This window comes from Limanda limanda, chromosome 11 (assembly GCF_963576545.1).
Source record: "Limanda limanda chromosome 11, fLimLim1.1, whole genome shotgun sequence".
Classification (NCBI taxonomy): domain Eukaryota; kingdom Metazoa; phylum Chordata; class Actinopteri; order Pleuronectiformes; family Pleuronectidae; genus Limanda; species Limanda limanda.
In genome coordinates this window covers 16,600,878-16,626,461 of record NC_083646.1, presented here as the reverse complement: position 1 = coordinate 16,626,461, position 25,584 = coordinate 16,600,878, and the positions used below count along the sequence as shown (strand labels likewise).

Sequence of the window (25,584 nt, the reverse complement as noted above, 5' to 3'; positions counted from 1 at the left end):
TTTAAAAATCAACACCATGTAAATGTTCAAAACTACTAGAGATTAAGGAACTGAGTTCTCCCGTGTGCAACGGTTTTTGCCTCTATCTGTATTAAACATAAACAAATCCAAACAGCACATAAACTTATTCCGAGGCACGTAACAACATCAGCTTCAGGTTTCATGAATCTTAACCTATCAGCAGCCATATTTATTTCCTCTTTCTGCTTATTATTTGTTGTCCTCTCCAAGCTTTTATGGAAACGGCCTTATAACTGCATGGTTGACTGAATTAACAGTGAATTTTCAATTTCCCTGAAATATAGTGGATTACTGTAAACTAGAGAGCAAAAAAAGCACTGGAGCAAATTTCCAGGGTGTAAACTTTTACAGCACACAAGGAAAACTTTTAGTGCTGGTGGTCATTTTTAAGTGTGAGGCCTTTAGTCCATTGGGAGGCACAAAAAGACTTCATACACTTCGGGAAGCAGGATGCAAATTATAAGAAAACAATGAGTTCTCCTCTCTCTGTCTACAAGTCTCTTTATTTTCCTGTTATATTTCACCTGTGCTTCTGTATGTGTCTATGTGCTTCGCTGAGCGGTGACAGATCCTGCTCGGTATCCCCGCCTTCACACGAGGTGTCTACATATGGTAATCTATTTATATAGAACACACTAACATCCACACCCACACGCAGACATGCTCACACTATTCACTTGTCATCCTGTCTAAATGGAGACCAAGACTTCCGCTGGCCGGGCGCTGTCCTGCATCTGTTCCCTCTCTCAACACTGTCATGTTCTCCCACAGAAAGATGGAAAACAATGGAGGAGACAAAAGACACTGCGGATGATGGACAGCTATTCCCTGACATTTTGAGAATTGAGATAAAGGCAGACAGAGAGTTGGTGGGCTGCTGTTGGTTTGTTATGAGCAGAAAAGCCATTGACAGTCCCGGTACAAGAACTACACAACAGCAGCCCCACAAAAATATAGTCTGTAAAGACTTTGCCTCGACAAAACTAATGTGAGCCAATAATTGAAAATGTTACAAAACAATGCATACAAATGCCCCTTTCCATCAGCTCCCTAAACACACCTCCTAAATAGTGTGGCTGATTCAAATAACACGTCCGTGAAGACAAAAGTATTGATTCGATTCTGCAACTTGCTTTTATTATTCTGTGTTGGCTAATGTTGTTGATATTTCATGACAAAGTGTTCCTGCAGGGTGAATTACTCATTAACTGGACCTGTTGGGTCCAAAACAACATTATTATTTACGCCATAGAGGCATTTCCAACAATATTTATTTCCTGATTAAAAAACACAATATCATCTCAAGTGAGCAGAAAATTGTCTTTCACTGAGAGGATGTCATCAAAGTTGGCCATTTCCATTTTCAGTCCAAAATAATTTTATACAACATCATTTACATATAAATATTAGAATACAAATCCCAGTGATTGAGGTGAATGTGACATGTCTTTGTCAGAAAATTGGTTGAAAGGACAAATTAATACTGACTCACGCTGAGTAGAAATCCATCAAAAATAATTCCTGTCTGTCTGTCTGTCTGTCTGTCTGTCTGTCTGTCTGTCTGTCTGTCTGTCTGTCTGTCTGTCTGTCTGTCTGTCTGTCTGTCTGTCTGTCTGTCTGTCTGTCTGTCTGTCTGTCTGTCTGTCTGTCTGTCTGTCTGTCTGTCTGTCTGTCTGTCTGTCTGTCTGTCTGTCTGTCTGTCTGTCTGTCTGTCTGTCTGTCTGTCTGTCTCTCTGACTGTCTCTCTGACTGTCTCTCTGTCTGTCTGCCTGTGGAACACATATCTCCAGAACCGATCATCGTATCGGCTTCACAATTGGCATGTGTATTGTTAAGGGCACGAGGAAGTGCCGTGTTGAATTTGCTGTGATTTGAATATTAATTAACGTTGAATAAACAGGCAACCAGCGCTCTGTAGCAGCGTTGGCTGGAATTCATTAAAGCAAGTGAACTTGTCGATCATGACAACAGAGCGTTCATGGCAACAACAACTGATTCTCTTGTTTGGGGTGCTGTGTACTGAGTTCAGCTTCACTGGGCTTGAAATGAACAGGGAAACAGCTCTATGTGCAGCTTCAGGGTTCTGTGGAGTCCAGCAGCAGGTCTTTACTTGTGGTTCATTAATGCAGTTCACATCCAGTATCACCACAGGCCAAGCAAACAGCCCATTCCAAGCAGGCAGGTTTTGAACAGTATTGTCAATAAAATCCTGGAATCTACCATTGAAGATACATGTGGTTAAACTGAAAGAAACATCTGCTTTTATACAATTGTATTTTGCTGTAATGATCACTTTAATGACAGTTAAAAGCGGACCTATGGTGTGTTCATTGTATTTCATGTAATGGCACTAAATAAAAGTTGCACAAAAGGGCTACAATGATAACTGAGCGTTATAATGTATAATTAATGGTAAAAGAAAACGTCAAACTAAGAGGTGTCAAAGGGTGATGAAATCTGCAGTTTCACTGCTACAATCCACCACTTTAAAAAACAGGGTGCAGCGAGAACAGCGGCGAGTGGGAGGGAGAGAGAGCAGGAGAAGAGACTCATCACCTACACACACAAACACATCGCAGCGGTGCTGACAGGTCAAGAGAAAAAAAAAATCAAGCACTGGATAACCACCAAACAGGGGCCACAACTTTAAAAACATCAAAAAAAACCACCAGACTAGACCTTCCTTATAATTTTCTTTTCCAGCCGCTTCCTGCTCCCTATGTCCCTGATCTGAATATTTATCTGAAAATCTACAGCCTAAAACTTGTAAGGAGGGTTTTTTCAGTGGGAACCTGATATGTAATGCAAACTGGTAAATGTAGTCACTGCGGGGGACGCTGTCCGACAATGACTTTCAAGTCAGTGTTGAAGTGGTTCTAACTCTATAAAGGAGTTTGACAACCTCACGGCACAGACCTGCAGCTCAAAACCTCGACTTATACTATAATGATATAGAACAAAACCTGGCCATTAGCATTAATCATTTACCTGTGAATAATGTTCTTTTGCTCCAATAAATCAGTTTTGGATCATTTACCTTTCAAAGTTGACTAATCAATAATTATCAGCACAAATATTGTAAGACTGACCTTGTGGAAGCTGCCATGGAAGATCTTCTTGATTTCTAATTCTTCAAAAGTAACAGTCTGGAAGTCTCCTTTATAATCGTAGTTGAAGAACGTCAAGGTCTTTTCAGAGTCTGTGGGAGGACAGAGGGAAAAAAAATGTCAGTGTTGCTTTATCGCCTAATTCACACTCATTTCTCCGTTGGTGTGTTGCTGCTGTTTATTTGACATTTTAGCTTAATACAACTCCTGAAAAAGTTTCAACATCATCAACTGATAAACTTTAAACATTATTTATTTCCACTAAGCACTGAATGCAACCATCAGGGCGCAAGAACATGAACCCATCGCTCCCATTATTATAATAATGTATTTAATATAAAATAATTATGGAGTGCCTATAGAGTTTCATTTGTTTGTTACTAAAGCAAGTGAAGCCACTAGGGGACTTTCATTCTATACAATAACAAAGACCTTGTTTGATAACATTGTCTTCCCAACCATTGCTGATGAAAATGTACCTGAAGCGACTTCACATACAGTATATTAAAGTTTTTTTCACATTACGCAAACTGCAATAAATAATGAGTGACCAATACAGGTAAAAACAGCTGACTGCTTGACTGGATAACTGGCTAACTGGCTAGCAGTGTGGTGTTCCTTTGTCATACGCTCCAAAATTTGTCCCATCACTTGCTGTAGAGAAGAATACCATCAATAAATGTGCCATCATCAATTTTTCCTCACTCTAGTTTTAGCCCATGAAACTTTTCTCTTCTGGTTAGGGATTCTTCCCACATGGATGGTTTTAGAGCTCTCAGAATCAGTAATGATAATAATAAAAAACATCATAACATAAGAAGACATATTTTTCCTTCCCGATTTGTGCTACTTCAGCTGTGTCAGGGTTAACATGGAAAAGCACAACAACCAGAATGCAGCTTCCTCCTCCAGCTACTCCTGGGGCTCCCAAGATGATGACGGACAGCTGGTAACATAATCTCCACAGCAGGTCATGGGTCTGCTCGAGGTCTCCTCCGAAGTCAGTGGTGTCCAAAACACCTCTAAGCATTCATGTCTGGGCTGAGTTCGCCTTGTGTGCAGTGTCTCTATGTTTTAGTCTGACATAAACACAGCCACTGCACCACAGGGAGACTTATGATAGCATCAATATTTATCATCCCATCTGCTTTGGCTTAAAAAACTGGCTTCATGTCAAATCAAAGAAAGGAGCTCAGAAATCTCTGCATCTTACTGAGGATGTTATTTAAGAAGAAAGCTTTTTTTTAAAAGCACAGTAGAATGGATCAAATACATAGTTATAACAGCAGTGGAGAGCAAAAATGGTGGCACACATTGACTGAAATACATCAACTATCAGCTTTTTTAATTTATCTTCATCCATATGAAGATAACTGTTATTTGGAGAAGCGTTACATTTGTACGTAAAAAGGAACCAATCGAACTGTAAATAGTGAAAGGTGAGAGGAAGATGACATTTGGCCTGGATATTAGGCCCCCAAAGGCAAAATTTGTCATTAGATGATACCCTATGAGCTCAAAGATCAACTCCATCTTTGATCTGTTATGTAACAGTGAAACCAAAATTAGATATGGAAGTGAAAACACATGTTTCAAACTCACTGTCCAGGATTAGTCCCACTAATGGCTTGCGGTCTTTGTTGAGGATTTCCCACAATGCAAAGGGCTCTTCTGGGGTCTCCGGAAGAAGACGGATCATCATTGAAATGGTGTAGTCAGAGGGGAGACCCTCAGGGTGAAGGTACCTGGTACACACATGAAAGGACGCACACACACAGAGACACACACAGACAGACACACAAACCATATTTAGCTGTGCCCTGCAGACTTATACTCTATTTCCTAGGTGTCTGTTTCAAAGTGCCATTGTCTCTTTCATCTGAAGTGAAGCTTTTAGACATCTGTCGCTGCCTCTGAATCTTTGAGCGCTCGCCACTTTTTTAAATGGTGAGAATCGTCTTTTTTTCTGCTGTTGCCTCCAAGCACTTCAGCTTTATATCATCTTAACTAAAAACTCTGCAGATCACTCATCAGTCTCATTTTTCACCAGATGAACAATAAAAAAAAAAAGGAGGCTGTATAAAGGAAACTGATTTAAAACAAGGAAATGCTCCACAATGACAGTTGAAGGCAACTGAGCGCTGCTGTTAAGTTTTTTTATACTTAAATTATATTTTATATTATTTTAGAATATTTCCCACTGGTACGGTGCTGAGTAAACCTTAAAGCTTTGCGATTACTTCTAAGAATTTTTTTCATTCATCATTTATTGCCAGATGTTGTAATGGCTGTTATTTACTAGTGGTCATTTAATAAATCAGTGATTTGAAAACCCAATTGAAAAGTAAATGGTCTTTACCTTAAAACACCTTAAAACTTTGTGAACACAGGGGCAGAGTGTAATTCGACTAAATGTTATAATAGCTCCCGCAAGTACAAGCCTTGGGTAATTTCTAGAACACAATTGATTTATCCACCGCTCTATAAGAATCAGGAAATATGAGCCTTCAGCAGAACCTAACCCTTTGCATTTGCATTGCAAGTTTATTTTCTAAATTCAAAATATACATATTTGGTTTATTTGTGTTTTCATTTTAATTATATCTATTTATTAATTTTATGGTTTAACTAAAAAATATCAATCCTCAATTACATTTCCTTGTCTTTAAGGTGTAAAAACAATATTCAGGGAATAATTCAATTTAATTTTTGAATTATATAATTGGTTTTGGAAATTTTTGACTCCTTAATATTAGTATCTGCATCAGCTCCCATAAATTGGTTGCACCACAGTAGTTTCTCTGTTGGCCTGCTAAGCTCGGACCAGCTGAATTATTGATAATTGTGTATCACATATAGAAAGAAGAGGGCATTAAATGTGTACGTGTGATATGTGCAGTAAATGAAAGTTAGCACATTTATCTATGTTCATTTTCTGCTTTTTGTATTTATTCTGGGACTGACAGTTATTGGTGCAATGTTATGAATATTTTCTAACACGACACATCAGTTGCAGTTTTTACAGAAAGTGATTATGTTGGGAAACAAAATGTCTGGAATAAAATTAATGATCTGAAATGGACAATTTCGCTTTTTGCATGAACTTGCAGAGTTAAATCTCACATATTACTGCACAGATATGCTTTCTAAAAGTGTGTAGGGTTTTTAATAAACTGGATACACTTCATTTGTAATTATTCAATAGATATTTCTGTGTCATTAGAGTTCTGGGTCCCACCGTCTTACTTCAAAATAGTCAAAAATAATGAACCCCAGACAAAAGATGTAAATTCTATAATCTTCAGGATCACTATATGTGCTGGTTGGCACTGGACAGGCAGTGTTTAAGAATGATAATGTCACAACCAACCCAGGTACTGTGGGTGGGTTGTGAATCTTTGTGCAACAAAAGATAATCCAAACCAAGACAAAGGGAAACTCTGACATGTGAGATTTCATGTTAGTTCCCCAGCAGTTTAATATCAGCTTGAAAGTCCTATCGTTTTCTTTGGCAGGACTTTCGAATAGTTCTGTGTCGGCTGCTGGCTAATGATTCAAAGTGATGTTTGTGTCCTGCTGACCACTGACAGAGACCCCTCCCCATGTGTCAGACAACAAGTGAGAGTCACTGATGATAAACACCAGAGCAGAATGAAAAATAAGGTTTTAATAGCAGTAAGCATCACTCACTGCTTTAAATTATAATATGCCTTTCATGATAAAGGGACATGTTGTGTAGCAGAAACTGTGAGTCTGGTTTCTGGTTCAACAAATCTGACTACTGAAATGAATTACACAATTCCCTTCAACGTTATACTTTTGCAACTTGTCACATGTTCTGATTACATCTGTAGTTTAAAAAAGTGTCGGTGAGAATAATGCTTTTGTGACACTGAACCTAACTATTTATAACCTTGTGTATTTGCAATTGTCACAAATGTCTCTTGATCTCATTGACAGGATATATAACCTATGCTGCAGCCAGCCACTAGTCAATTATCTAATACAACAACAATAAATCCTACCAAATCTAATGGTTATTAAAATGAATGTCCACATTTGATTTGTTTAATAAAGGTTTATAATAGTTTTTGCAGATCTAGTTTGTTGATAATATTTTTTTCCCGCCTCACTTGTAGAAATGGCCAGAAGTTGCCTATGATGCATATTTTTATTATTTTCAATCTGATGTGTGTTTTCACTTGCTGTGGACCTGGCGTTACTCACTTGGTGGGCTGGGACACCAGAGCGTCACGGTGTAACCTGTAACAGGGGAAGCTGTTGAATGAACCCGGCTCCAGAGAAACACCAGGTATGATACTGTACTCCTTCTCCACCAGGCCAAACATCTCCATCATACGGAAACCTGCAGGGGTCAAATCATCATCATCATCATCATCATCATCATCATCATCATCATCATCATCATCATCATCATCATCATCATCATCATCATCATCATCATCAGGGTCTGTGGGAGTGTTATTCTGTCCATTTTACCTACAAATAGCACCTCTTACCTGCCATCGTGTTTCCATTCATCAAAACAGTCGGACAAGCTGAAAGACAGAGAAGCATCTGTTAGTCTTTAATCTTTGATATTTAAAATATTCAACCCTCAAATAAATCCCTGTCTCCTCTGCTTTTCGACCTCAGTCATCTTCCATGTTTCTCCATTTCTTTCACAATCTTCCCTCGGTGCTACTTTTACTCGGCCTGCATTTCTATGAGACTTGTCTGGAATCTTTTTCCCTCCTGAACTCTCACTGTCTCCCTCTCTCTCTGTTTTAAACATGCGTGGTGTTACTCACTGGCAGTGGCAGCCTCGCAGACGAAGGTAATGAGCTGCTCCTCTATTTTCTTCACAGCATCCAAATCGTCCACGAAAAAGACGTGTCTGTCGCTGGGCTTGCTGGCAATGTTCACCAGCTCTCCGTAGTCCGCGTCCGCAAAGCCAATGGCAAAGATGATATAGCCTAAGAATGGAATAAAAAAATTACCATTCATTACATTATTAAACTCAATACAAAGGATTGATAGCCTGGAACAATTGAATACATTAGAGGTTGTAAATGTAGAGTCTGACGGCTCGTAACTGTAAAATGTGACATATAGTTTATCCAGAATCCAAGAACTAGCAGGTTGAATGAGGCCTCCTGTACATCCAGTATCAATTTCTCCACAAAAACCTGTAGATCTTTCCAGGACTTGACCAAACTACCAGTTATTTTTACTTTTTGTGATTGGTCAGTAAAATACTCACCCTCCATCTGCATCTCCTTGGACACTTTGTTGACATCGTCCTGTGATCGCCCATCAGTGAGGACAACCAGGACTTTGGGAACGCCCCGTCTGGCTCCGCTCTCTGAAGTGAAAATGGACTCTTTCACATGTTTGATGGCTCGACCTGAAGGACGACAAAGAGAAAACACTTGATTTAGAAACAACCAAACCAAAAAGAGTGAATGTGTTTCTCTTCAACCTTATGACTCTTTGGTTTCACTTCCCTTTCACTAAGATCAACACATTTTGTTGGAATCCTAAAGATGGAGGACAGCTCCCTTAAAGTGAACCAAAAGCATCTTGATCGCCACCTGGTGTCTGGCTGCCACATAGGTCATAAATCCTGTGTCCTGTTAGTGGATGGAGCATGGACCAAACTCAATTTTTTATTTTATTCTATAAAAAAAACAGAGAGATGGGAGGGAGGATTATATATGTATAGATATTGGCGGGATGTCGCGACCATTGCTTCAACCCAAGATCATTACTGCTCAGACTCTGACCCCAGGCAACTGCCTTGTATGCAGGATATTTGAGCTTCCTTTCTGGACAGTTGGAGGACATGAAGATGCCTCGTCCATCTTTACATACAGTCTAGGTCAGACATGGGCAAAGTACGGCCCGTTGGGCTTTTTAATCCGGCCCGCCGAACTTGTCCAAATAATTAAAAAAAAAAAATAATAATAATAATTAAATTTTTTTTTTTTTTTTTTTTTAAACTCACAATTTTGTTGCACTTAAATGGCACGTACCTATAGAACTTTGAAGAACTTTGAAGTGCATTCAACCCTCGGGGTTGAATGCACTTATTGTAAGTCGCTTTGGATAAAAGCGTCAGCTAAATTAAATTTGCCCAGGAGTGTGGTGTATAGGGCTCGAAAAGGCACATGATCTCCCTTCACTTTTTCCCTTTGCCCTGTGAGCCCTTCTATAAAATGAGAGGATCAAGGAAACGAAAAGTGGACAATGAGTGCCGAGTGTTTAACAGGGAGTCGACAACAAAATACTTTTTCACTGATGTCCAATCGAAGGCTGTATGCCTGATATGCAGAGAAACTGTCGCAGTTTTCATGGAGTACAACATCAGCCGTCACTTTGCTACGAAGCATGCTAACTACGCTAGCAAGCAGTCATCGCAAGAACCGGTGGCTGCAGCTCAGAGGTTGCCGACTAATTTACAGACTCAGCAACATTTTTTTTTCACAGACAAACTGCGATTAAAGAGTCATCTACCAAGGCATGTTTTTTGGGGAGCATAGCAAAGGCTAGCAAGCCTTTCTCTGAAGGCGGATTTTTGTTAAAAGACCTTGCAAATAAGTGCTTTGCTACTTGGTAAAGGCCAAATCCTTTCATGTAATGATTTTTCCATGTCATTTATATTAGTTCACAAAAACACTCGATCCATCTGTTCCTGGCCCGGCCCCTCTGTCAAATTTTGGAACCCATTGTGGCCCGCGAGTCAAAAAGTTTGCCCACCCCTGGTCTAGGTTCACATTACACAAAGCAGAGAATGGTGTCTTTTCCTGCAATGGACTCAAGTTACATTTGTATTGCCTGTTTGACATCATCATCTGTTTCCAATAAACCTCACAATCCTTGGCTCACAGCTTTGTGGCAAGTAACGTCCACACGTATCATCTATTGATAATACACCACTGTTCACACACATACACACACTTTAACGTGTAGTCAGATACACATAATGTCCTTTGAGCGTAAACGCACACACATTCACACATAACAGTACGTCATACTGCTCCTCAACTTCAGATACACACACACATCTCCAGCTAGTTGATTGAACATTCTCATACTCCGTATCAAACAGGGTGTGACAGTTTAGACCACTGTCCCTGTTTGGCTGCCTGTCGGCGGCGCGCATTGATGGATGGTGTGAGCGGCAAGGCCCTCAAGCATACATTCTCTTTGTTCAAACACTCACAAACAATCTTACCCGCTCACCACGGCTCTGTACTGCAGACTAAAAGAGTCAGGGTGGGGCTGAGGGCTTTAAATATGGTGTCAGGAAATACCTGCTGCAACTGATTGGACTGATTGGCCATGTTTGGGCCAAACCATTTTCCCTTGTGTCAAAGGGGGACACTGGACATTGACATTGGACATTAATGAGTGACAATTTTAAATGTACTAGTGAAAATCACTAATCTGCTAAATGAAAGTAACATTAACATGCATGCTGTATTTTTTGATGAGTGTATTCATGGTTGGTTGGCAAAATGCTCAGTATTATAATCCCCCTGTTGATTGGGCCTGTCTAGTGGGAGGGGCCATGGGGTATATAAGGGGTGAGCTGCTGTCCTTCTGACAGTCTGCTGCATGCTGTTGCCGGAGGAGGTTGTCGGTGTAGTGCAGGCCATGAATATATCCTTGTCCTCTGTGACTACGCAACCAGGTTTCCAGAGGCCTTCCCACTGAGGAGTATCAAGACACCTAAAATCATTAGTTCACTTGTCCAGTTCTTCTCACGAGTTGGAATTCCAGATGAGATAATTACGGACCAAGGCACAAACTTCACTTCCAAGCTTATGAAGCAGCTTCACAAACAACTTGGCATTACTGGCATTCGCACAACCCCCTATCATCCACAAACTGATGGTTTGGTGGAAAGATTTAACCAAACACTGAAGTCCATGCTACGCAAATTCGTAGGCGACACCAGTCGAGACTGGGATAAATGGCTTCCCTTTGTGCTCTTTGCTTATCGAGAGGTACCTCAAGCCTCTACCGGATTTTCGCCCTTCGAACTAATGTATGGGTTCCCTATTCAAGGTCCGTTGGATCTCTTGAAGAAATCCTGGGAGTCCAAACCACCCGCGCCACAGGGTGTGCTTTCTTATGTGCTGCAGATGCGAGACAGACTAGAACAATACCGAGCTGAGGCGAAACTGAATCTTGGAAAGGCCCAGCTGAAGCAGAAGACCTGGTATGACCAAAAAGCACAACACAGGGTGCTACGGCCAGGTCAAAAGGTCATCCTCTTGCTTCCAACCTCCAGCCATAAGTTGCTAGCCCAATGGCAAGGTCCTTACTCCGTTGCCAGACAAGTTGGACCTGTCACTTATGAGATCTCTCATCCGGACAAAGGAAAGGCATCCCAGGTATACCACATCAACCTTCTAAAGGAATGGAAGGAGAGGAAAGGATCTGTGGAAGGAACTGACGTCCAGGACAGTCCAGAACTTGTGGAAAAGGGGATGCTGGCACGGGAAGTGGGAATGGAGGATGCCGAAGAGGATACAGATCTAGCCATGCTTACTACATCACAGCAACCTGACGTGAGTCACTTGCCTGCACAACCAGCCCTTGAACTCTTGCAGGTGTGTGAGGAGTTCCCAGACCTTTTCAGTGGAAAGCCCGGGAAAACTCCATTAATCGAGCATGTCATTCGGTTAAAGAACCCTACCCCTATCCGTCAACGCCCATACAGGGTGCCTGTGCGAATGACGGAACCCCTCAACAATGAGATACAAACCATGCTGGATCTAGGAGTGATCGAACCCTCAGACAGTGAGTGGTGTAATCCCATTGTTCTTGTTCCAAAGAAAGACAACACTATACGACTCTGTAATGACCTACGAAAAGTGAATGCGGTTTCTAAATTCGATGCTTATCCTATGCCACGAATTGATGAACTCCTTGAGAAACTTGGCAAAGCTGTGTTCATTACCACCCTTGACCTGTGTAAAGGATATTGGCAAGTGCCTTTGGAGAAGGAATCAAGGGAGTACACTGCCTTCCGTGGCCCAGAGGGTCTCTATCATTACACAGTCATGCCGTTCGGACTCCATGGAGCCCCTGCCACTTTTCAGCGGCTTATGGATCGAGTTCTGCAGGGATGTGCCCAGTTTTCTGCGGCGTATCTTGATGACGTGGTGGTCTTTAGTACTTCCTGGGAAGACCATCTTATTCACCTGCATCAGATCCTGTTCCGGATCCATTCCGCTGGCCTCACACTTAACACCCAGAAATGTGAGTGGGCCAAAACGGAGGTTTGCTATCTGGGCTACCATCTCGGCAATGGCCAAATACGTCCTCAGGTGGACAAGGTGAAGGCAATCCGAGACAGTCCTAGACCACGGACAAAGAAGCAAGTCCGGTCATTCTTGGGGCTTTCTGGGTGGTACAGGAGATTTGTGCCACATTTCTCTACCATCACGGCTCCTCTTATAGATCTGACTACCAAAGCAGCCCCTAATCCAGTGAAATGGTCAGAAAGATGTGAAACTGCCTTCTCCAATGTCAAAGCCATCATGTGCTCTTCCCCGGTCTTGCAAAGTCCTGACTTTAACCAAAGATTCCTTGTTCAAGTCGATGCTTCTGGTGTGGGCCTTGGAGCCGTCCTAGCACAAGGAAAGGAGGGTGAGGAATGCCCTATTCTCTATTTGAGCCGTAAACTGCATCCCAGAGAAACTAGGTACTCTGCCATTGAAAAGGAATGTCTTGCAATCAAGTGGGCATTGGACAGCCTTCGGTATTATCTTCTTGGAACGACCTTTGATTTGGAAACGGACCACCGGGCATTGAGCTGGATCAACTCCATGAGGGATAAGAACTCCCGTGTCACCAGATGGTACTTGGCATTACAGCCATATTGCTTCAATATTACTCACAGAGCTGGAAAAACGAACTTGCTTGCCGATTACCTGTCCCGCCTGCCTGAACTTGCAGTTCCTGGAGAGGAGGGAGGTGATGTGACAGTTTAGACCACTGTCCCTGTTTGGCTGCCTGTCGGCGGCGCGCATTGATGGATGGTGTGAGCGGCAAGGCCCTCAAGCATACATTCTCTTTGTTCAAACACTCACAAACAATCTTACCCGCTCACCACGGCTCTGTACTGCAGACTAAAAGAGTCAGGGTGGGGCTGAGGGCTTTAAATATGGTGTCAGGAAATACCTGCTGCAACTGATTGGACTGATTGGCCATGTTTGGGCCAAACCATTTTCCCTTGTGTCAAAGGGGGACACTGGACATTGACATTGGACATTAATGAGTGACAATTTTAAATGTACTAGTGAAAATCACTAATCTGCTAAATGAAAGTAACATTAACATGCATGCTGTATTTTTTGATGAGTGTATTCATGGTTGGTTGGCAAAATGCTCAGTATTATAATCCCCCTGTTGATTGGGCCTGTCTAGTGGGAGGGGCCATGGGGTATATAAGGGGTGAGCTGCTGTCCTTCTGACAGTCTGCTGCATGCTGTTGCCGGAGGAGGTTGTCGGTGTTGTGCAGGGTGCTCAGCTCTCCACGGAATATCTACTGATGTGATTATTCTATTATGTTGTAATTGAGTTTAATTTGCATTTATTTTACTAATGCCTATTTCGATTTATTGACATTGATTATTTGAAGCACCGGTATTTGATTTTGAATATGCTTTGATTTATTATAGAGAATATTTGATTATTGATTATTTGAATTGATTGAATTATTTGATTGTGGAATTGGTTTTGAATATGTTTTTATTTGACTATTTGCAGATGTTTGGGTTTTGGCCTCCTATGTATGTTGTGCACTTATTTTGACACTTTGGGAGAATAAATGTTGTTATAAACCAATTTGCAACTGTATGCCTTGCCATCTTTGGGTTTGAAAGTCCAGTCTTTTTAAGGTTACATTACCTTCACCCGAGGCGGGGTGTGACACAGGGAGTCTAATACACAGCAGATTAGAGGTAGGGGAGGCTTTCTCTCACAATGCTTTCATGAATAACTTCATTATATTAAATACTGAGATGTCTTCTCTCCTGTGAAATTATCAGTCTTAGAATGCTTTGAGGCCGGGACACTATGACCTCACTTCACTTCACTTCACACATATACTGAGCACACACACTCAGGCAACATGCTTATGACCTCTGGTAACCATAGCAATGGCGTGAACGTACAACGTCGTCATCACGCAATGCCAGGAGGAGGACCCAACGCCAGGAAGGCAGGACCGTCTAGTCTCGACCAATCCCAATCCAAGAAGAACCTCTGTCATGCCCAGTATCAATATATAAGCTTTGTGCGCACTCTGACTAAGCGCCATTTCTCCTGTACAGGATCAGTGGACCATGCATGTCCATTTGCTAGACACCGCAGTTTCCTGACCTGTGACCTCTGAATAAACCTGCTTAATTTTAACTTGAGAACGACGCCTCCTGCCTTTGATTTCCACCCGCAACACATCGCAGGTGTATTACACGAATATAAAACCTGATATTTATAACATTTACACTCCAACAAATGTCGTTTTCTGATGCAGCTCCAATGATGACGGAACCAATATTAAATCTTCATGTATCGAGGGAGGATTTGCTCACTCAGCAGAATACAGTGAGAGAGTTCTAAAATAACCTAATAAAAATCAAGCAGTAGATGATTTTCCACCGAATCAAAATATACAACCATTTTGCTGTGTTCGGTCAATTTGTTTATGTTGAGTGTCTTTGATGGACCAATTCAAACCCTGATCAAAAGATATGACATCAAGATGTTTGTTGTCATTATCTACAGTATATCAAACCATTTCCAAAGGTTATTTTCATGCTGTAGTGAAATGAATGTTAACCATTGGCTGCCTTGAAGGAAAATATACTATAAGCATCATAAAGGAAACCACACAGCATGCATGTGAAAATGTCCAGTAATAATGTAGCATATATATTGGTGCATAAACTTTAAAATATGTAAAATCGCTAGTATGGCCCTTCAACATAAGTGTTGCTTCCACCCTCTCCACACCACTTTAACTGTAGTACCATCATCTAGTATCAATCAATCAAATTGTACTTGTAAAGCCCATATTCATAAATTACAATTAGTCTCAAAGGGCTTACAAGGCCACATCCTCTCATCTAAGTAAGCGCAGCACGGAGCTACATTTTTTTTCATAAATTTTGTAAATCCATGTGCATACATTTTTTCCAAGTGTAGCTCGAGACTAGATACCGACAAAGTTATTGAAAGCACGAATGAGCCCATTAACAATCTAAGAAACATCCTGTTCCCCACTGGTTACACGAAGGTGAATGTTTGAGACCTTTGCTACAATTTTAATGTACTCACTAATTAAAAACATGTATTATTTATTATTTCACTGACATGAATAAAATATATGATATGGTCTATAATTACTCCATGACAATGGGGTATCAATAATCCCCTGGAAACATGATTTTGACCAAGATTTCATTAGCATATAAAATAAGAAGACTGACAAGGTACTATGTATTTTAATGAGATCTAAACATGGAGAACAAATTTGATTGAAATGCCCAAATCGAGTCTGTAAAAAGCGCTATCGTGAAATTAGACGAACTTTAAAAAATGCAGAGGTCAGCTGCTAATGGACTTAATCAGTCAATAAAATGTGTCCTGACAGCTTTAAAAGGTTTCAGGAACTGCCCAAAACAAGCAGCCGTGATAGTGTCAGAGCACATTTGACAGAGGATTTAATGATGCCTCGTGTGCATGACTGTTTTTCAAGCACTTTTCTAACTAATTTTAAACAGTAAGTAAACACTTCTCTCATTTTTACTGCATTTTCATTATAATTCAGTTGATGAGGGAGCTCTGTTGCTGCTAAGTGCAGTGAACCTGACCTCTGAACCTCTGTACTTCCTCCCACTATCCAGAAATAAAGCAAAAATATCCCAGATGCTAACGCTGCCATCTTGAGAGTTTGGAGCCAGAGTCTGCAAAGCAGCAATCGTGGGATGGAGCTACTGTAGTGAGGTCCTGCCGACATACAGTACACGCTGTCAATCAGACCGTTGCACCCCGTTTTCATAGCACAAAGTAAATAGATAAACTTACCATAAATGTCCTATGTCCAATTCGTTAACGAGGAAAAAGGCAACATTTTTTACAGCGATAGTCCATACAGCTCATGTATTCATCCCCCCCAACCTTTTCAAAATTACACAGACAATCCCTGCGTTTAATCCTAAACTACTTTTGTCCTTTTAACACTTTCTCTTCCCACTTTTCTTGGATTTTTAAGTATATACTGTAGCTACTGAAAGAGGAGTATCATGGAGTTTGTTATTATTCACTGATCGTCCTTATTGTTCAGAGGTCAGGTTCACTTCGCTTATCCGCAGCAACAGAGCTCTCTGGAGGCTATAACAGTGTAATTGAGCATAATGCTTTTCTGCTGTCAGTTTTGAATATCATAGGAAGCAGTAGACTCATAATTGACAAACCACTCGCAGATGTAGGAGTGTGTAGCCTAAAGACTTCTTTGTGTATGGTGTCCCAATTTCAACTTCTAACCAAATAAAATACTGAGACAACATCTTCGCCTCCTCCTCCTCCAGTTTTTTTTTCTTCCCTGAGCTGTCAGTGGTGAGAAATGATAGAGTGCTTGGCCTGTAAAGTATTGTGCTGTCAGATATCTGCCAGTGATACATCTGTTTCTACACTGTCCTCTGATCACGCTGGGCGAGACTGGAATTACAGAAGCTAGCCAAGCATGAAGTAAGACAGAGGACAGAAGGAGAAGAGGAGGAAAAGGAGGTAGAAGAGGAGAGTCTCCAAGGGGTAAAAGTTTAAAAGAGGAAAGGGAAGAGATTGGGTGGACTGGGAAGACAAGAGCATCCGTCAAATCTGATGTAATAATTTCAGAAATCTCAAATTTTAAAAACACTTCATCTTCTCGGCTTCACATTTAGCACGGGCATTGTTATCGGCCAAAGGAAGGGCAGTGTCAAATCTGGTGCAATGTGGACATGTCATACGTTCAATATTCATAAACATTGAATAAACAGGCGACCAGCGCTGTGTAGCAGCGGCGGCAAGGATTCATCAATGCAAGTGACGTTGTTGATCATGAATGTGGCAGGTTTAGAATAGGCATTGCACTAGTGTAAGAAAGAGGATAAAGAAAAAAAAAACAAATCCATCCGTGTTGAAAAGCCTGCCATTGATCGGTGATCCATCACTTTGCGTTTGGGAAATAATCCGTGTCTGTTTGGCTTCAGCCTCGTGTCTGGCAACAGTTCTGTTGCTGTCATAATATTAGAAACACATTGTGAATGTGGAAACGGTAAGAGAATAAATAGAAAAGAAAAAGATGCTGAAATCGTCTCTCTTGCTTTAGCGTCCAAAGCCTTGGTTCGATAAAATGAATGAGGAGACTTTTACCCTGCTAAGATGAAATCAGTAAGACGAGAAAATGACTGTAATATTCTCTCCGCGTGATTATAAGAGCTATAAAATCTTTTATTATTTGAAAAGTCACTGTTGGCGAGTCCTAAGAGTGATTCGGATAATGAAATGCATTGCAGAAAATATACTGTTGACTCTGAATAGGTTATTTTTATAGTCAGAGAAACACATTCAAGGGCCCTTCATACATTTGTTCCTGAACTCATTTAAGTCTCATAAACCTTGTGAATTTAGTGAGGGTCTGATACAAGTGCATATAATCGAAGCAGGAAGAAGTTAATCATGGTGCTGCAGAAAAATCATTGAAGGAAAACCACATCCTGACTAATCTATTGAATATATATCTGAGCTGTTAAAGATTAGAAGTAAGACTGGTTTACATACAGTACGTCAGCTTGTCCCACACACACGCACCCAGGAGAACACACTCTACAGTATGTGTATGCACAGGGATAAAGACTCACACAGGAGCAGCTACATTAAATCAATCATTCGTGAAGCCACTCAGAGTCTCACTAAAGCCTTAATGAATAAATGCATAGTGAAAAGCTAAATCCCAGATATATAAGCTTCAGAACCCTCCAATCCTCAACAAGCCCTTCTTCACAATCATGGGATACTGAACTGGGTCTAAAGTCTTTGAACCCATTCAGTCCTGGTATTAACATCCGCCCTGAGAATGGCAGAACAGGTCTGAATGCACCCAAATGAGTTTGTCCTAAGATCAGATCCCTCAAACCACATTGGGAGGTCGTCTGGGACACATGTGGACACTGTGTGAACTCAAATGCCATCAGGTCCACATATGAAGGACCATCTACTTGGCTGACGTCTTCTTATTCGCTACAGTTTCACAATAGATGAAATGTATTTTTATGCTTTTCAGTATACGTTGACCTGAGGCCATGGGTACAGAGAAATGAGGCATATGACCTGATCTTTGCTCAGAAAGAAGCTGTCTCTTCCCCTCCAGTAACAAACTGCAGTTCCACTGAGAAAGAAACTCCTGTTGCTAGAGGAGCAGCTCTATGGTTAACTGTCTGAGATGGTGAGGTTACCAGGAATGAATCAGGTTGCGAAACCTATTTTCTGGTAAACACTGTGATGCCATCCAAAAAGAGAAAGGAAACTGTTACTGATTAAGTTTTGTAACTTTACAGTGAATTCATGTTTACTTTAACAATTTCAAAATCTAAATTCAATGTGTTAGCTTGCCCTGTGGATTATTGGACAAAGGCAGTAAAGTATAAACTAACTGCTTACACAAAAAACATTAAAATAACACATTGAAGCGTTGTGGTTTCTTCTTGGCTTCTACACAGATTGATCTGCCAGAGGCCGGGGGTTGAAGAGGCAGACAGCTACAGCCTCCTATTTGAGGGCTTTAATGGATTTAGACACAGGGAGGGACCTGGTGGGGTCTCAGAGGAGACATTGAGGTTTAAGAATGAAATGAAAGGGAATCGTTTCGGGTTTAAAGACTTTCCTTAAACATAAGAAAGTAGTCGTCTACCTCTGAATGGACTAGAGGAGTAAGATGTAATTTAGGAGGTTTGGGCAAACTCTCCAAAAGTATACAGCTCGGCTTAAACACTGTTGATCTATGTTAGCGTCTATCACAGAGGAAGAGGAACAACTGAAACCCCCCAAATCCTCATTAAACTCAACAAGAAAATAATCTCCACCTGTCTGAAGCAGTAACAAGACTTATTATTTATTAAATAAGCACATATGATAATTGTTTAATAACTTACAAAAAAAATGGAAACTGTCATATCTATACACATAACATATTCTAAACCTATATGTTTATGGCTTGTATAGGGCAATATGGACAGAATGGATGATGAGGATTTTTTTGAAATTTTTGTAAATGATTATGTTTATTTTAAAAGGTTTTGACCTCTAAGACAATACAATGGATCAATGTGTATGTAAGGAGTATGGGGGAGAACAGAAGAAGAGTTTAAAAAGAAGGAGGTATGAAGAAGAAGGGAGTGTACTCGAACAGAGGTGGAGTAGGATTTTGGAGACAAAAGGGAAGATGGACAGGGAGAGGGACATGATGAAAAGGAGGCAGAGTTTTCAAGGACTGTCACCAAAGTGATGGAGGTGAGGAAAGTAGGAAGTTGGCAAGACAGTGGAGAAAGAGGAGGAAGAAGAGGGAGGAAGAGTTAAGTGGGGAGATAATATCTGCTGATCAGCAGTCGAGATGATAGAGAACACAATTACTCTGAGCCGACACTGAGCCATGACCTGGACTTATGGAGATTTAAAGTGCTCAGAACGAGCAGCACTACCTGTAAATCCACATTAATGACATGCACCTGCACAGCTGGACACTTTCACATGAATATTACAAAAGATTCACAAACCAAAGTATTTTCCCCTCTGCAATATGTTGCAGCTTCTTCCAATGTTGGTTCTGTTGTGTCAAGTTTTAAAGTCAATCTTTGACCTTGACCACAGTGGTTGCTTAACCAAGACCACATCAGATCTCACCTTCTCACAAGAAGCTGTCCGACTGTGTCTTCCTCAGCAAAGTCTGTCCAGTTGCCTTTCGCAAGGGCTGCCTCTTTTTGAATCATCAACTGAGCAGCTACATGTTAAAAAAACAAGATGCTTTCTTGTAGTATTCAGGTGCAGATCTTTTGATAGGCGACAGCAGTGCGGCTGGGAGAATCTGGTGACTTGGATCAGGTTCAGCCTTCATGGTCTACGCTGCCCACAAAGGCCACAAAGTTCCAGATCAACTACTGAGGGAGACAGTGAGTATCTTATGTGGTAACTGATTGTTCAGTAAACTGCTTATTTCAAGGTCAGGAATTAACTTTGATCTGAACATGCATACATAAGTGCTTTGAAAAACGAAAATGTTAACTTCAATATGTTCCATGACGAATGGACAAACGAGGAGGGATTGTGTAAAATTGTCCAATGCTCCAAAACAGCCAATAAAGGTCTTGTGGTGAGATTGTTGAGGTATTTTTAGACCGAGGTATCAAGCTGACTCTGGTTGGACTGCATGAATTATTATTACACTCCTCTGACCTGTCTTGGTGTTCCCTCCTTTGTATCTGATGTTCTGAATAGCTTCAAGCAGTGCTTCCTTGTTGCTATGGGAACTCAGCTGGAATTCCGTCCGGGCATCGTCACTGAACTGCACAATGGCCACCTGGAGAGAGGCGGAGACGGTAAGACAGACAGATGAGTTACGTAGGTTCAAAGCACACATCAAATCAAATTATAAACTCACTTTCTTTTTAAACAATACAGGGACAGTTTACCTAAAAGTTCCCATTCAGTCATTATTTTTGGAATACCACTGAGTTTCTACATAAGTGCTCAGCTTTGTTTTTTTTCTCTTCTTCCACAACAAAAAGCAAGAAGCCAAATCCCTCCAAGCAGCTCATGCAGCATTAACTGTGAACTTTGAAACCAAAATACTCGGCTCTGGGTCCAAAAATCTAATAACTTTCCTCATTATCACCTGCAATTTCTGCATTTATATATTTATATATACAGCAATGACGGAATCAAACAGATGCGGCCTTTGTTCACTGTAATTATATGAAATTGAACGAGTGTTCCTAAACGGCCCCACAAAGGAGATACTGTGCAGATGGGAAAGTTGAAACCGTACACACAAGAGAAGCCAAAGCGTGACATTTTCAGAGTTTGTAATAAAATGTATAAAGTGTGTATCCAGAATGTTAAAGGTTTAATAGGTGAAAAGAGTAATGGCTCACAGATTTGACCATTTTCTCACCTGGTGAGTATTGGTGGTCTTGATATTTTACTGAACAGAAGAAGTTGCTTAAGGTGTGGAACAGGAATATTACACCTTTATTTCAAGTCTCTAGGTTAAAACGCACAAAGATGTCAGTGGAAAAGCTGTAAAAATCATCTACCTTTCCACCATATTTAAAAGATAGATACTTTTCTTAATTATATCTGTAGAATTATATCTTTAGATTTACTTTATTGTTTTCTTATAATCATCAGTTTGTATTGGTCGATGTGGAACTTTGTTTATACAACCGGGGGTTATACATATGTTAATTTATACACGTTTTCTATGTTAGTTAATGTGTGTTTTATGTTGTTTTGCTAATTTTTTCATTAATTTATTAATACATTTTTTAGAAAATCACAAAGATTTACATATATGTGTGTTCAAAACTCTCAAATTCATTCAGACTCCCTAATCTGAGCTATAATCGATCTAATTGCCTTCCTGTGAGAGGGGAGAACAACTGTCATTACCTCCAGACTGTTAATGGTGCTGTTCTTGGCTCAGGGCGGCCGACGTTTACCAGCCAACTCTTTCACATTACAGCCGCTGTTTAGCTCTCGGTAGCCTACTGCCAGAGGGTTATGGGGCATAGTGAGGGTAGCAAACTGCTTAACACCACACATTCAACAAATGAAAGAAAGGGGGGTTTAGTGAACACCTCTACAGTGTGAGAAATGAAACTGCTGAGCTCTGCTAATATATAGTGGTGGGCCATGCAGGCAGGAAGCACAATGAAGAAATTAGTCCTCAATGACAACAGCGAGGTATTGCCCCAAGTTAAAGCCTGGCATTACCTATTGATGAGACCTGATACATGAGAGCCATTCTGAGGCGGTGAAGATGGTAATAGTCACTGCGGTAATGTGATTGCTTAAGTTTCTAAGAATCAGAATAATCAAGAATAAAGTGCTTTTGTCAGCAGTTGAGCCATTTCATGTTTATCCCGGGTTTTACTGCATCCAGACTTCATTTATTACGACTCTTCCTGCCAGAGAAATAATGTTTTCTGGTACTGGCAGCAAATGAGTGGAGTTAATCCAATACTGCTCAGCAACAAAAGGTCCATCCGGAGAGTAAAGATTCACTCACTGGGGGTTTAAAGTTCCCTCTTACTTCTCTAAACTATTCAGATATAAGGCTGCGCTCGTGCTGATTTCTCTGGGGATGGATCAAGAAAACGGGGGAATGCTGCACCAAAGTATTTGTCCATATCAGTTAACACAGCAGCAGCAGCAGCAGCCGCAGCAGCTTTCCTCAGTCAGTAAATGAGCCAAAAGCACAGGGGTGGAAAGGAAGAGCAGTACGCTCAAACTGTTCAGGGTTCATTATTTCATCAAATGTGCGACACTTCTATTTCCATCTGAAATTTAACAGTGACAGTGAATCTCAGAAAAGGAGAAATAAATAGTAGATTAAAGACAGAAAATCGTAGATGTTGAGAGTAAAGCAACCAGTGTCCTTTATTCCATTTATCTGCCGAATGAAAGTAGTTTCAGGGACATTTGAGAGGAAATTAAAACAATTTTTTCCTTCTCTTTCTCTTTCTGAAATGGGCTACAGCATACGAGGCTGTGTGGGTGAGAGGAAGGAGCATTGTTGTTGGATGTACTGTGCGTAAAGGCTTATTGAATGTGCAAGGCAGCAAGGGAGAAAAACATGTTTGTAATCTTTGTTTTATGGGAAATATATGTATGTTTTCACATCACTTCTCCCTGAATGGCCTCTTAAGCCACTAAGATTTATCATTTCTTTACCATTTCAACATTATTCTGGTTTTCAGCACGACCACGTTTTGGCTAGACCCTCAGCATCTGCTGTACATTGTATTTTCCCTAGGCATTAATTTCTCACAAGGAAAAATGCTGCAACAAGGAGAATCAATTAGAGAGTGAAAAAGAATTAAAACCTATCCATGTGTGCATTTGTATTTCTGTTGGTTGCTACTGTGTGTACAGTAATTTTCACTAGACATAGACATTTAGACTAGACATAAGAACCACTAGCAGCCATAAAAGTGAATAGCAGCTCTCCAGGGAGACTCAGTGTAACATTAGTCCGTGTGAGGTGGTCGAGACGGCATTCTAACGATTTCAGATCCAAAATCTGTCCCCTTGTAATGATGAATGTGGGGAAAAGGAGGGTAGGAATGAGCAAAACTTAAAGTTTGAGGTTTTAATCTGGAGTTCTTCCTCTCTGACGTGAAGGTGTGGTCACATGACTGACCTGGGTGCCATCCGGTCCGACCAGATCCAGCGATCCCATGGTGCTGTAGAGGAAACGCGTGATCTTCAGGAAGTTGTCGTCTCCGATGGACCAGGAGCCGTCGACCAGGAACGCCAGGTCAGCCTTGGCCTCCTTGCACACTGGACAGACAAACAGACGAACAAACGGCCTATTTATATATGCATATTGATTTAGCCAGCACATAATTTTCTTATTTAAAAAGTAATTTCATACAGAAAGAAGGGCAGTGGAGGACAGAGCATTAGCTGAATGCATAACTGCCTATCTAATATATTCAGTAAATATGCAAAGTATGAAGCACTGCAAATATACATCCACTGAAACAGGGTAAATATGCAAAGAGTGGATATTCAGTTTATAGGATTTAAATAAGATTAAACGTATTGTCCACACTCTCTTACACAGAGTTTTAAACTGACCACGACATCTTTTTATATCTTTCTTCTTTTGTAGGCCGCTCATTCATATTCCTGCTCCATCAGTGACTTCTGCTTCTGCTTTTATTCTTCTCATGTTTCTTAATGACTCCCAGTGGGGTTATCTTTGCTGCTGTAAAGTTGTTAGGGGATTTTAACAAGTTTTCAAATTCCAAGTCTGCACTAAATTCCCAAAACCCATTAATGATCATTTCAGCCACCATAAATCCTTGTGAAAAAAAAAAAACCTAAAGGAGAAAGGAGGAGCATATACAATAAAAAAAAAGTTTTACCTCCTCATGATTGTATTTCTCAAGTAGCAGTTTACAACCATCTCATCACTTCTTTATTTTAGCAAATTAAACATTTGTGAAAAACTAATTTGACCTTTGACCACCAAATTCGAATCAGTTTTTTGACAAAAGACCTGATCTTGGTTTTAATAACAATTTAAAGTGGCTGCAGCATTTTTTTTACTTTGATTGGTTTGTGTTTATACACTGAAAGCTCTTGGTTAAGGTTATAAAATAAAGTTGTGGTCTGGTTTAATACTGAAAAACTGTAATTTCAGACGAACCATGTCTGTTTACATTTCACCAAAACCATGATGTTTCCCTAACCCTTAACCAAAGAACTTTAGTTGCCCAAATCTAAACACAGGCAGGATTTTCTGCCACCTCCCTTCTGCTTTTAGTCTACAGCTTTATTTCTTTGATTATCCTGCCCATCACTTTGTAAAACCATCTTCCTTTTCCTCTTCTGCTTCCTCTACCATGCTTTCTCTTTCCTCTGTCTTTGTGGAGCTGTCCTAGGTAAAGGTTGCATGTCATCACAGACAGAGGCACTGGTCTGACGAAGGTCAGATAGAAATGCTTACAGACGGGCTCAGCAGGTGCATCGCTTCAGTCTGAGGAGTTGATCCTGCAGGTCAGCCTCTAATGTGAGCCCATCAGACAGGAACACAGGAGAAGCATGGTCTGGGTACGTGGTGGTACAGGGTGTCGGGTCTGTACCACTTTATTTATGTATCTTTCTAAGGTTCTCGATCCTGCACAGGGTTTGGTCTGACATGTCTTGTCGGGCATTTACTGTAGCAGCTTCAACTGCAGTTCTTTAGGGCTCAAAGTACAGTAAACAATAATCTTTAGGAATTAAGTTGGTATGATCCAGGTCAAGTTTACATCGATTCATCTCTTCTACGATAACTATGACCTGGATGAATGTTGTGACAGACAGTGCATCCTGTAGTTATAAGAGTCATGTCATGTAGTCAGTGTTGTGCCAGTTCAAACTCAAAAAGAATAAGTTCACCTTCATAGGTCATTTATATATTTTTTTCACTTACTTCACATGCATTTGGTAAGATGACAAACTTACAATCATGTATTTAGTTATTTAGTTTAGTTATCGATTGTGTTGGATCATGTATCTATGTCTGTATTTTTCATTTGGTTTAAAAGCAGTCTCATAGACTCTGGAGTGAATCAAAAGACTCAGTGTAAAATGCATGTACTGATCAGCTCCTAATAACTTGTTAAAG

At 40.6% G+C, this 25,584-nt stretch overlaps 1 protein-coding gene across 1 annotated transcript in view; it reads right to left on the bottom strand.

Moving 5' to 3' along the window:
• The window catches only part of LOC133014568 (collagen alpha-1(XIV) chain-like), a 131,388-nt gene that overhangs the window by 46,153 nt on the left and 59,651 nt on the right, over positions 1 to 25,584 (bottom strand). The window contains exons 26-33 of the mRNA XM_061081833.1: positions 23,608 to 23,747; positions 20,640 to 20,763; positions 8,392 to 8,535; positions 7,940 to 8,104; positions 7,649 to 7,687; positions 7,356 to 7,494; positions 4,731 to 4,873; positions 3,111 to 3,220 (exon numbers count right to left, since the gene is read on the bottom strand). Of these exons, the coding sequence (XP_060937816.1) occupies positions 3,111 to 3,220; positions 4,731 to 4,873; positions 7,356 to 7,494; positions 7,649 to 7,687; positions 7,940 to 8,104; positions 8,392 to 8,535; positions 20,640 to 20,763; positions 23,608 to 23,747 (1,004 nt within the window). The remainder of the gene's footprint in view (positions 1 to 3,110; positions 3,221 to 4,730; positions 4,874 to 7,355; positions 7,495 to 7,648; positions 7,688 to 7,939; positions 8,105 to 8,391; positions 8,536 to 20,639; positions 20,764 to 23,607; positions 23,748 to 25,584) is intronic.